The sequence below is a fragment of the Alosa alosa genome, chromosome 14 (assembly GCF_017589495.1).
Source record: "Alosa alosa isolate M-15738 ecotype Scorff River chromosome 14, AALO_Geno_1.1, whole genome shotgun sequence".
Taxonomy (NCBI): domain Eukaryota; kingdom Metazoa; phylum Chordata; class Actinopteri; order Clupeiformes; family Clupeidae; genus Alosa; species Alosa alosa.
The window spans coordinates 2,631,864-2,645,267 of NC_063202.1; the positions used below are offsets into that span (position 1 = coordinate 2,631,864).

Here is a 13,404-nt window from a genome sequence, read left to right on the forward strand (position 1 = left end):
ATTGAGAACAGATTTTGAAATTGATCCAGCATCTATTGTCCAGGGGCGCTGGCCACCTAAGAAGGTTCGTGAGGTGTATTTGAGTTGGAAAAAAGCACAACAGACATCGTGAGCCCTATGCCTTTTTGTTAATGAGCCAACTAAGGCGATCCTTTATGGGGGGCTATCACGGGCATCCTGCTTTCGCAGGAGGTGGATGCCGAAAAACACTGTACTACATGTCTGGCAGAAGAATTGAAATCCCAGGCAGGGAAAGCTGGCAAGAGGTTGCAGACGGCCGCAATTGTGGAAGAGTCATTGAGAAGGAAGATACAAGAATTGGAGACAGAAATTCGAGACAAGACTTGGAGAAGTGAGATGGAGAAACGTGACTTGGAGGAACAGTTGGCAGAAGCAGACATGTTGCTAGAACACACTGGAATGAGGCGAAGAGGAGGAGTCCCAGCGCGCCACTCTGAGGGGAGGAGCCAACTCCTCCCACTACCACCGCCCCATCATGGGGGAGGGGGGCGTGGAGGGCAGCACAGCACCCGCCTCTATCCGACACTGCACGGCTTGGACCCAGCAGCGCCACCTGCCATGGTGGAGGCTTCTGGAAGTGCAGTGGACATCTCGGACACTATTGAGCTGGGAGGCAGTTTCATCGCACACTATCCGGCTATTGGAGGTCTGTTTGAGCCAATGAACAGCACCCCACCTGGCGGGTACCAACAGCCAACAGGGAGAGGCCCCTGTTACCAACAATCTACAGCTGATGCTCAAGCCAGCATGGGCCTACCAACAGGCCCTGGCCTCTACACTTCATATGTGACCCACTACCAACAACCTGCTCAACCCCAGCAGGGCCATTACCAGCCACTGGCCACTGCTACAGCACCCACTCCAACACCATCCATGCTGTTACCAGCGCCACCTGCAACCAATCCCCAATACCTGCCACCCGAACAAGCCAACCAAGCACCAGCGAATGATGACGCAACTGCTGTTGCTGCTCTCAAGAGACTATGAGGATAATGGTGATGAGGTCCGATAATCAGACTCTGCATAGACCTCTGAAGTCCGTCTACAAAAAAGGTACCATCTTTGAGATCCGGTATCTGTCGATTTTTCCTATGGGAAAATAACATGGGGATTTACTTTACAGTAATACACAGGATTAGATGTTATAATCCCTTGTGCCAAAATCCAAGGTAAAAATACATTCAGAAGCCCCTACCCAAATTAACTTAACTTAGCTTAACAGTGAAACCAGCATCCTGGAGACACTCCCCTCCATGCTGCCACCATATTACCACACTGAAATATCCAAGACCCAAAATACTCTTAACCAGCCTAGACATGGTCAAGGCTGGTTAGGTTGGTACGTCCTGTTGATGCGGACTGAACCATAACCATAAAATCCCTAGCCAACCACCATCAACCTAGGCACAGTCCGTCATAAACACAAAACAAATGAGCCAGTAAGCTTAGCCAGTTAGCTTAGGCCCCATTACAAACACAAAACAAATGAGCCAGTTAGCTTACCTTAGCTTACGCCCCATGTTGCCACCACATTACCACAATAAAATATCCAAATACTCTTAACCAACCTAGGCATGGTCTAGGTTGGTTAGGTTGGTCCGTCCCGTTGATGTGGACTGAACCATAACCCTAAAAACCCTAACCAACCACCATCGACCTAAGCACGGTCCGTCACAAACACAAAACAAATGAGCCAGTAAGCTTACCTTAGCTTGCGCCCCAGGAAGGGTAACTTTTGAATCATCGCACCTATTAAACTCTCGCGGGGACGAAAAAAAAAGTCTGAAATGCAGACGTTTTCCTGAGCACAATTTTGTCCTCTGTCTTCGAGTGGCTACTGTGATCTCCAGTACGTTGCTAACCCAGAGCTAACTTGCTAACTAAGTTAATGGCAAGTTGAACTGCAAGTTAGCTCTGTGGTAGCAAAAATCTAAGTGTGCCACCTTTACGTACCGGAGATCACAGAATCCACTCGAAGTCGGAGGACAAAAGTGTGTAGAGCAAAACGTTTGCATTTCCAATTTCATTGTCCCCGCGAGAGTTTAACAGGTGTGATAATTCCAAATCCCCATGTTATTTTCCATAGGAAAAATCTCAAGATACCGGATCTCCTTATGTGGGCAAAAATGGAAGCTTTTTTGTACACGAACTTCAGAGGTCTATTGCATGCTCTCCTTGTGCACATCTTTGACACAAATCAGCTGGAATTGATTGCACAGACGCTACTGTCAACAACCCAATCGAGGTGCTTCTGCCCTGCCCCCACCCACCTACGTGATTCGGTGACCCTTCTTTGACAGAGAGCGGTGACCTTGGCCAGATTGAACAGCGGGATACAGTCAACACTTCCCGAGAGAATGCTCCCTGGGGCATACTTGACCCAAGCCGTCGGGGATGGTGTCGGGTTTCAGACAAGGATTAAGCACAATAGACCTGCTTTCAGCATGCTGTGTCATGAGTGGGGACTTTCCTATGAGGTGTATGGACACAGTTCAGGAAACAGGGTTCTAAAGTCCAACCCCTTTCCCAAAATGCTGCTGTTGACACTTGTGAAACATAGTATTATATAATGATTATTAATTAATTAATCATCTAACCTCAGTCATGCCACAATTATTTTGCCAGCGCAGCCATTTATAGAAGACCTTTGCACATCACTGCTAGCTAGTTTGGCCTGTCAAAGCTACATAACTGCACTGCTAGCCTAAGTTTGGCCTGTCAAAGCTACATGACTGCACTGGTGTTGATAGGTTTGGCCTGTCAAAGCTACATGACTGCACTGGTGTTGATAAGTTTGGCCTGTCAAAGCTACATGACTGCACTGGTGTTGATAAGTGCAACATGTATGCAGAGCAGGCTAAGAGGCTTTGCCCTTATTTACAGAGGTCATACCTTGATTACTTAGTTGTCCTGTGATATTAAAGTCTGCCTCCCTCCCTGACGAAAACCATCATTGTGTATGCAGATCTCCCTGCCCCCCTGATGGGGTCAATACTAATCTCCAAATCCTCTTTGCCAGCCACGCGCTTCCATATTGTGGGGAAGTGGAGAGGCCACAACTATTTGCATACATCACAATTCAGGTGTATTTTAAATCAGCCGTGAGCTGTTCACCCATCCAATTCTACATTTAAACTAGCTGTTCGGCCAATTATGTCTTAAGACACTAATTGGTTTTATTCTTGGCATCTCGGTATACACACACACACACACAGACACACACACACACACACACACAAAAAACACTCACAAACACAAACATGCACATACACTCACACACTCACATACCCCCATCCCTATAGAGAAGGATACTTCCCTTCTGATACATGATCTGCTTTTTTATGTCAGTATGTATGATCTTCATGTTAATTTGCAGCGATGTCATTTCTAACATATCAGTGTCACACTGCCATATGTTGCATTAAATGATTTCCTAAAGATCTTACATTAGAAAACACAATCACAGATTACACTATTATAAGCACAATTACACTATATAAAGTACACATAAAACATGCATCAAAAGGGAATTATTTACATTCAGAAATCCGAATTTCATGGAAAATGATTTCAAACTTTCCCCTTAAAAAGATAAGATGTAAATTACACTTCATCTTTCACCAATAATGCCACAGAAATAGGATTGGATAATACAATGTCACTGATAAACAAATAAAAAACATGATTTGATTCAAAAGTAAGCTGTTCAAAGACTTTACTGGTAGATATAATAATCACAGGTAGGTTTCAATGAGATTATGCACCTAGGACAAATTACTTTTTGCCTTCATCCCATTCCAATATAACAGACAAGGACAGCTTCCCTTGTGCGGACACCAAATCCTTATCTTCCCAAGTCCCCATTCCTAATTTATTACCACAATCAGCACTTTGACACTCTCAAAATGTGATTTCGCTTTCAGTTGTGAGCAACAAGCGATTGTCTCAAGACAGACACCCTAATCCAAACAGTATACATCAGGGCTGACAGCTGGCTCCTCACCAGACAAAGGGGACTGAAGGACTGTATTGATGAATGATTCATTGGGGATTATGTGTCCTTTGGTCGGAGCTTGGTGTCATCTCTCCTGAACAGTGACATCCATCAAATCTAGTGGTCCTCCACAGCACATGTCTAACCCCCACACACACACACACACACACAGGCAGGCTTCATTTTACTACCTAACTTTATACCACAGCATGGTTGGATTCTCTAACCTCTCTAAAGGGACTTCAATTTTAACACATCATAATTCAGCTGCGGAACACTTGTACATATTGTAGATACAAATGTGTTATCATTACACAGGAAAAAGAAAGCATAACCAAAAAGGCCTTTTTTCCATTGAAGGTTTTAGGCCGATTCTCCGATGTGATCAGTGAAACATTTAACCAAACTATAATAACTGACATTTGCATCTAAGAATACTTTTGGATTCATGATGCACAAGAACACTTTCATATATCCAAACACACCAGAATGTTCTGGAAAGAACTGTCTGTATTCTGTGTTAAGAGACTAGCCACAGCACTGTGCGCGCCTGTGAGACTGTGCATGGCCCAGTTTTAACACCTGCTGGATGTAACAAATGTCTGGCTGTTTGTGCTGTTTGCTTTGCTCCTCTGAACAGCCCTATTACTATGAGAATGAAAGGCCAAGACCGAATCACAAATTATTATAAATACATCATGAAATTATTACTCTTACTACTACTACTACTATTATTATTATTATTATTACTACTAGTAGTAGTAGTAGTAGCAGGAGTAGTAGTAGTAGTAGTAGTAGTAGTAAAAAGCTTGTGTTCAAAGATTGCATGTCTTTCTCTTCCAAACCACTAGAGGGAGCTGCACTCCAAGTAGGCTTGTGGTGATGAACTGTGTGTGCTGAAATGGCATGACAATAAAGTGCATAAAGTTTACCCACAGATAATGACACCCATCACAGATCATCTACAATAATTAAGCAGCTATTTCAAACGCATCTGCAATTCTGTTGGATTTCTTACTTTAACACCAGAGACATGAATTCAAAACCCAGATCAAATATGTACATGTCCTCTCACTGTGCAGGCTTCACCACATTTTATCTGTGTTTTTGAGCTGGTAAGCTAACCTGTATCTGGGCCATTGAAAAAAAAAAACATGTGACCATAAATTCAGTTTGCATTCTCCAATATTTAGCTGCTATGAGGATGTAGCCTGGGTTAAAGATGCAGTCAACGATTGGAAGTTGTGTTTGTTTGTGTTTATATTTGGATTTATTAGCAGACGCTTTTGTCCAAAAAAACATACATTTTAACCAAGAACCAAGTGAAATACACCAGAGAGGTAGCTCACCTCTCCCTTCTGTATTCAGAGAGGAACTCCATGGAGGGTTTCGTTTTTGTTTGGGGGACAGGCTGCCCCCACTTTGTTTGTTTCCAATGTCCGGAGCCTGGGCTGCCTAGAGAGACCGTTTTTTTTACAGTGTACTCACAGAATGGGCATCTGGATTGTGAGGAGAAGCTGAACGTGACAAAAATTGGGCTTGAAATCTTGTACGATCGGTGACTGCAACTTTAACACTATGTGGCCGACGGACACAAAATACGTCCAACTTCACACCCATTCACCAAAAATCATGAGCAATTTGCATCCGTCGGGCCCTAAGGGTTTGAAGTTACTACAAACACTGGCTTGACCTCTCATCCTCAATATTGCAAACATTATGTTTCATAGCAACTGGAGTTCACATAGGTTTTGCTCTCTCAACTGTGTACACTGAATTGTGAATTGTTTGCCAGTCATTGCCGCTGAACCGCATCATACCTTATTACCATGAAGTTGACCCAGCTTCAACTTTGTGTTTGATGCTCTGGCCGCTCAAAATGCCCAATTCATGACGGCGACAGCTTCGCCTCTTCTCACTGCCAAGAGTGCTCTCATAGAAAATGAATGACTTCCAGTAATTTTGTAGCTCTGGTCACTCCAGGTGTGTACATACAGTAAGTGTTTAATTGTAGGCTATCGTTTTTTCTTCTGTGTGGCCCAGTAGAGATTGTCCCGCAACAAATTTATATTTTTCCTTCCCCTGTGGTCTGGTGGCGCTGGAAGGTAGTACACAGTCAAAGGTGGCACACAGTCTGTGAACATTGGGCACAGCATATTCCTTTTTTGCCCAGAGTGTAGGATTGCCTACACCCTGGGCAAAATAGGAATATAGGTTGAAAAAATGGCTATCCTCTCAGAAGAGGGTCCTTCAGCTGCCTTGGCAGCAAAATCATTATGACATAACCTGAGGGACACTAGTGTAAATATACATCTTTTTGACATGGACACATGCAGACATAAACAATGTTTTTATTTTGTTTTGTCTACATGTATGGTCTATGTGTATGTTTTTGTGTATGTGTGTTGTGGGGTGTATATTGTACAAAACTAAGATAAGCTTGAAGGTGTTCAGTTATCTCAGAGGTAAGTGTTAGCACACTTCCCAGGTAGCTGAACCAGGAAACTATCATAATCAGGCTCACATAATCAGAAACTGAGGGCTGGGCAAAGTGAACAATGATCTCTGTTTTTAGTCATTTACAGATCTAACTGCTCTGTGCCGATTTACACTGGGGATATGTGCAATTTTGACTTAATCAGCATACTCTTGCTCATGTATGTTGATTATGGTACATAGAAAAAAAAGATGCACACCACACACACATACACACATAGACCCCGAAGCCATTTGAGAATAATGGCTGGCAGATGAAGTTATTGGCTGGCTAGCCAGCTCAGCCAAAACCTAAATGGCTGCTGCAGCCGCCAAAATTTTCATAGCTACAAATGGCTGATGCTGCCACTTCATGTACAGATATATATATCGATTTACTAGATTTCAATATTCCCAAGCAATGTATGGCTTACACTATATATTTCTACAACATGCAATACAATGTCATAAAAAACACATTTTTTCTTTCACAAATTATGTATTAATTTTGTTATCTGCTGTGTAAGAATAGATGCACACTTGTCAAACTTCACAGAGTAACGTTATGCATATATTTATGACATGTAATTCGCTATTCAACTTGTCAAACTTCACAGAGTAACGTTATGCATATATTTATGACATGTAATTCGCTATTCAACTTTATAGTTAATATAAGCACACACTATTTTATGTTGGACAACTGCGCATTACACTTCAATGTACACTGAAGCATGTGTCGTAAACTAGCAACGCAGCAATCTCTGGAAACGGTGGAATGTCACTTCAGTGATATCAGAGACTGTTTATAAAGCTTATCGCGTTAAATGCTGTAAATCCCTCCGTTCCAGAATATTTGGTTCATATCATCATTCTTTGATGTTTGTGCAACCAGGCACTGAAGATCTAACACAAGTTTGAGTAGGCATATACATAGGAATTAGGGCTATTTCCGATGCATGTTGTGGCCTGGCTGATGACTGCCTGGGGCTGGACTGGACTGCAGACAGGGGTCTTGAGGATCCCCTCTTCCCACCAGTGATGTCATGGCTAGAGGCGGATGGCATCACTCAGGCTTTTATTAAAGCTGTCATTGGTAGTGTAGTGGTCTTGCCACGGTCATCAGCGAGAGTAGCATAGTAGCACAGCCCCTTAATACAAGAAAAAAGTGCTACGACGATATTCATTTATGGCACAGTAAACACATGTGATGTCAACCAAAGAGTTGATAGCAATTTTTCTACCACAGAAAGGGAGACTCAGGACAAGGCTTTATTCTTGCGAATCAACGTACAATTATATCCATGTCACGCCTGCACACAAATCTCCACATTAGCAGATACTCTGTGGGTTGACCATGCAGAATCCCCAAGTACAGAGAGAAAGAGGGAAGGTGAAACAGAGGAGAGAAAGTAGAGGAACAAGAAGAAAGCAGAGGTGAAAAGGTAGAGGAAGAAAGGAGGGAGAGAGAATGAGAGAAGGGGAAGAAGATAGACAGGGTGAGAGGATGAGAAAGAGAGAAGGGGGGCAGCAGGGAGAGAGTGATCAGAGAGAGGTGGGAGAAGAGTGAGGTGAACCCCTGGGGAGAACCAGGCAGCGCCGGAGCTGATGCAGCCAGGGGAGGCACACAGGAGACCAACAATCACCCCAGGCCTGGAGCTCACAGGCTCAGGGCCACCGCGACACCTGAGACTGCACATAATCACGCTAACAAGGATGGAGAGCTACTCTCGATCGCTCTAACTCTCTCGCTCTATCTCTCTCTCCATTTCCCTTGCTTTATTCCTCTCACCCCTCCCTATCTTTCATGATCTCTTTCAGTGTGCATGTGCGATCAAACTCCCTTTAACAAATGTGCCTGTCATGGTGGATATTAGACAGATGTTCAAAGTGTAGTTTCAAGGGGGTGGGTGTATCTGAATCTCAACATCTGGTGTCAAAATGGTAAAACAATATGGACCGAATATGCAGTTTGCATGCATATACACACGGACATTCAGTGAGAGAGAGAGAGAGAGAGAGAATTGCCTGAATGTAAAGCCTGAATGTAAAGCATAACTGTAAAATTAGTCAGAGCAAATTATATTAATTAAGTCCAGAATCTTTTCTTGACACACATCACTCAACAGGGCGGACAGGGAATAAATACCTGTCCACTTCTCTTCCTTTTTTCCTCAGGGGTGAGCTATACGTGTGAACATACAAATAGCTTCATGACAGTTGCTGAGTAAGTAGCCTATGGTGGTCAATAAACAATTTTAAAACGAATTTGTTGAATTTGCTTAGTTATTGCCTGAAAGCACCTCAAAAATATATAGGCCTATTTTATAATTTTAATTAAGTATTGCATACATGCATGAAGATAGACGTTTAGGCTATGTGGTGCAAAAAACAAGAACAATTGTAAGACGACATTAATTATCTCGTAAAATTATATCTAATTTGGACGGCTACTTAACACGATTACTGTTGCTATTGTTATAGTACAGTGCTTGCTGACTAAAACGGTGGGTGGATCCATTACACTCCATTCAGAGACAAGAATTGATCCGGCGGAGACCCGAAGCATCTCGCTCTCTGGATAGGCTATAAACTTAGACGTGAAACCGATTCCCTGGCATTCGCTGGGCATCGAGTCGTGCTCAGGACGTGGACATAACCGCTCCCAGTTTCTCTGTTCGTTTGTTCCGCTGATCCGAATGATGCGCTGTTTCGGCGACTTTCGGCAGAGTATCTATCGTTCTCGCTCCGTCTTCCTCCACTCCAGATGGTGCGTGCAAAACTAAACGTGATCAGGAAGGGTTTCGTAGACAATTTGTTGAACGGTGCTCTACGAGATCGGAGATTCCGAAGTCTTTTTTGCAGTGTTGCCTTGAGGCATCGACAGCTTCTTGCGCCTCAGAGACTTTTAGGAATATAACGCAACGACATACCGGAGGGATGCGCAATTTTGCTGGCACTTAGACGGGTAGACTTTACTACCTGAATTAACGTAGCCTCACTACACGTCCTCTCATCTTCCACTTCCTCTTACCTGAGAATTCTACAGATCAACACAGATCGTGAGGCTTCAATATTAAGCTGAACATTTTTTTCAGTACTTTATGCACGGCAGTGATCAGTAGGCGCCCACTCCATGGTATGAAACTGACACATCCCTCACGGGTGACGCTGATCTTTATCTAGCGGGACTTAGCTACGGAGACGCGAAGCTGATAAGACTCATCGGCTCAGTGTTTGTGTCTGGACAGGTGAGTGCTTTACTAGGCAACTATTATTACTCTCACATATCGTGTGAATTAACAGCCGTTATTTATTGAAGTCGCATATGTCTTTAAACAAAAGTATAGTGTAGCCCAAATAGGCTACATCTGCACTGCACAAGATTATTCTCAAAGATTATTCTCACTGGCTCCAAAGTTCACTCATGCAGGTTCATTTATGATGACTTAAGATGACTTATGTTAAATTATGTTAATAAACACTAGAATGGTAGCCTGTCCCGCCAGTAAGCAGTAAGTTCAAGCATATCTGTGAGAACTAATACGCTCGAACTGGATTCCTTACTGCCGGACAGTTGTTTTAGTGTTTGTTACATTAAACAACATTCTTTATTTAAGTTGGGGCGGTGGTAGTGTAGTGGTTAAGGAGCTAGGCTAGCGTGCAGTAGCTTGAAAGTTGTCGGTTCAATTCCCGGCTTCCACCGTTGTGCCCTTGAGCAAGGCACTTAACCCCAATTTGCTCCGGGGACAATGTGATCCCTTGTAATATAGCTGACATGTAAGTCACTTTGGTCAAGAAGTGTCTGCTAAATGTAATGTAACGTAAAGTTATAAACGCATCATACGTCAACCTGCATATGAACTTTGTTGTAGTAGGCTTATCACAAAGTGAAGTACAAGTTTACGAGACTACTTTAAGGTAACTTTAGTTCATATGATATCCTGCTTAAATTAAATACTAATGATCCAGGAACGGTGAATCGCTCGATGGGGACATATTTAGCCAGCGGCCGACCTCATAAGGATTGTTTTTTTTATACACTTGTGAGCCTTTTTTTCTGACTTCCAGTGTGATGGTGTGGTGGCACACCTGACCTGTGGAGTCAGATCGGATGAGGCATGAATTCTTGTGAGAGATTGGTTTGGAGATGTATGAGTTCCTCACATGTTAGCCTCACTATGAGTAGGCCTACACCGATAATTTCATATCTTGGACCTTTAACTCCTAAATAGCCGGCCACCTGATTTTAAATAGAGGACATAGTGTTATTCTCTATCAAAGCCAAAGATAGAGAGATTGCAAAGATATGCGACAGCTGTGTGGCACCTAAGAGCACATAATATATTTGATATTGGCCTATCTCATAATTGTTCTCTCAAAATCCTTTTTTGTCCAGAAGTTTGGACTTTGATGTGTGTGTTTGTGGTATGTGCATGTTCAGACATTGATAATATCTTTATTAAGACCATCAAAATACCGCTGCACAGAGTCACTGTAAATAGTTTTGTCTGGTTGGCAGTTGTTCCTGGATCTGGAGGGAGCAGGCCCACTGTCACCCTGTGCTAGGCTCTCTATGGAGAACCTGAAGGCTATTGTTACATTTGTTTTATGGTGTTTTAAGGCATGATATTTGCATGACATTAACTCCTTCGATTTATAGATATTGGGTTGTCAGATCAGTTGAAGCCACTGTATAGGATGGTAACACAATTTTTGCATCATGAAAGGGGGGTCTCTGTCATTATTGTGTGATTCACATGCCCTCACCAGCAGCAAGCACAATAGCAAAATACATGCATGTTGTTTTGATAATATACTTGTCTGATGTTTGGGGGTGAAATAATGAAGTATTTTCAGTTATTGTAGCCAGATTGACAGAGGAACCACAGTGTTCATACAGTGTCTGAATAGCAGACCTCTGTTTTAGTTGGCAAGGTTTATACTTTGTGGACAGTTAGCAAATTATGTTGGCTAACATTTTATTCTGACCAAGCACAGTATATTATCACATTATGTTATTAGTATGTAACTATGCAAGCACAGTTTATTATCACACCATGGTGGCAATATTCTCCATGTTAAAATGCCACATGTGAACGGAACCAAACTGTCTGGGAAATAATTGCATAATACAACCTGAAATGGCTGACGCCTGTGCTGGGATATCTATATAACACAATTTGATCTGATCGTTCAGTTGCCTGTGCTGTGATTTGAAAAGCAGTAGGCCTACTTCTCAACGTTCTAGCACAAGCAATGCAAGCAAAGCAAACCAAAGCAATGGAACCCCAATTCATTTCGGCAATGCATGAGGCCTTGTCAACCAGATAGCCGTATATGGGCCATATATATAGATAGGGGGGGGGGTGTGCAGTGTGTATGTAGAGGAGGCTTACTGTAAGCAAGCAGTGTGCTGTATGTATGTGAGGTGATGACAGTGATGATGTAAGTGTGTGTGTTTTTAGTAGTGTAGACAAGGTAATATACTATGTAAAAACTATGTCAGTGCAAGAATAAGTTGAGGTAATAGGGTTACAGCCTTTCAGTATTGTAGCAGAAGCCATTGGTCATGTGTGCTAATATAGCATGGAAAACAGTGTAGCAGTAAAACAGTAGTAAGACATTAGGCTGTGGACAGTAGTAAAACAGTAGTAAAACAGTAGTGAGCAGTCAATACTCAAACATGGAGGGGGTGGAGAGGCAGAGACTATGACAGACTATGCAGAGACGTCTATCTCTCCTCTTCCCTTAAGTGAAGCATTGAACAGTTCAATGGCCCTGGGGACAAATGACTTCCTCAGTCTGTCTGTTGTGCAAGGCAGTGAGCGAAGTCTCCAGCTGATCAAGCTCTTTTGCTTTACAATAGTGCTGTGGAGTGGATGACATTCATTGTCCAAGATGTTGATCAGTTTGCTCAGGGTCCTTTTATCTGATATTGAAGTGATGCACTCCAGTTCAGCTCCCACGACAAAGCCAGCTTTCCTTACCAGGGGTGCGTTTCCACGGAGGTTAGCTTTTTACGTGGTACGATGCATCGTTCAACTAACCAACATGTAAGTTATGACTGTTTCCCAAAACCATCGTACTTACATAGTGCTTTGTTAGTTTGAACCATGTTGGTTTCAACCAACATAGTTCGGACTACAATGGTTGCAGATGTTTTCGGAGAATGTCAGGCTATGTCGATTAGAGCCGAACGCATGAAGTCATGTAAAAGTAGGCCTAATGAAATTTGACATTGCATGACGTTTCCTGGGCCCAGTTATAATATCATTAATAATAATAATAATAATAATAATAATAATGATAATAATTATTAGAAAAATAGGCAGTAATTTCAATAGGCCCTATGCTATGTATGTTTTTTAAAAATATATATTATATATTAATAATAATAATTGCCATAATAATAATAATTTTAATAATAACGTCACAGTCTATTGAACGTAGGGTAGCCTACTAATTAATCAGTGAAGCATAAATCGCCAACCGAGGAAATGTGAACAAATAAGTTACACATTTAATGAAACACACCACATAAAATACTGGCCAATACTCACACCCATTGTAGCGCGACAGGGTGGCGTGAAAGGATAATCAGCTGCATTTCGGATCTTGTAATCATAGGTTCGGGCCTGGATAATAATTATTTTACAATGGTATTGGAATCTTGGATAGGCTCAATCATTAAATATTTCTATGATCGATTAGAACCTGTAGTCCTAGTTTGAACTAATGATTGGAGACCATACGATTACTAGCCTACCTTATAGGCCCACAGTAGCCTAGTTCTGTGGTCCAGTGATGTTTTTTTTTCCATATGCGATCTTCCAACACGATACCATAGTTGTCTATAAGCTACGCAAATTGAACAGAGGTCACGCACTGTTTCAATGAATAAGGCAAATAAA

At 42.3% G+C, this 13,404-nt stretch overlaps 1 protein-coding gene across 1 annotated transcript; it reads left to right on the forward strand.

The window, feature by feature from the left end:
• Positions 1-246: 246 nt before the first annotated feature.
• Positions 247-1,023, forward strand: LOC125307715. The gene is made up of 2 exons (XM_048263800.1): positions 247-336; positions 379-1,023. Exon 2 carries the CDS (start codon positions 400-402, stop codon positions 1,006-1,008), a length of 609 nt encoding a protein of 202 aa, XP_048119757.1. The 5' UTR covers positions 247-336; positions 379-399; the 3' UTR covers positions 1,009-1,023.
• Positions 1,024-13,404: the final 12,381 nt, after the last annotated feature.

Coding starts and splice junctions, on each gene's coding strand:
- LOC125307715 (XM_048263800.1), top strand. CDS start 400: ATGTTGCTAGAACACACTGGAATGAGGCGAAGAGGAGGAGTCCCAGCG.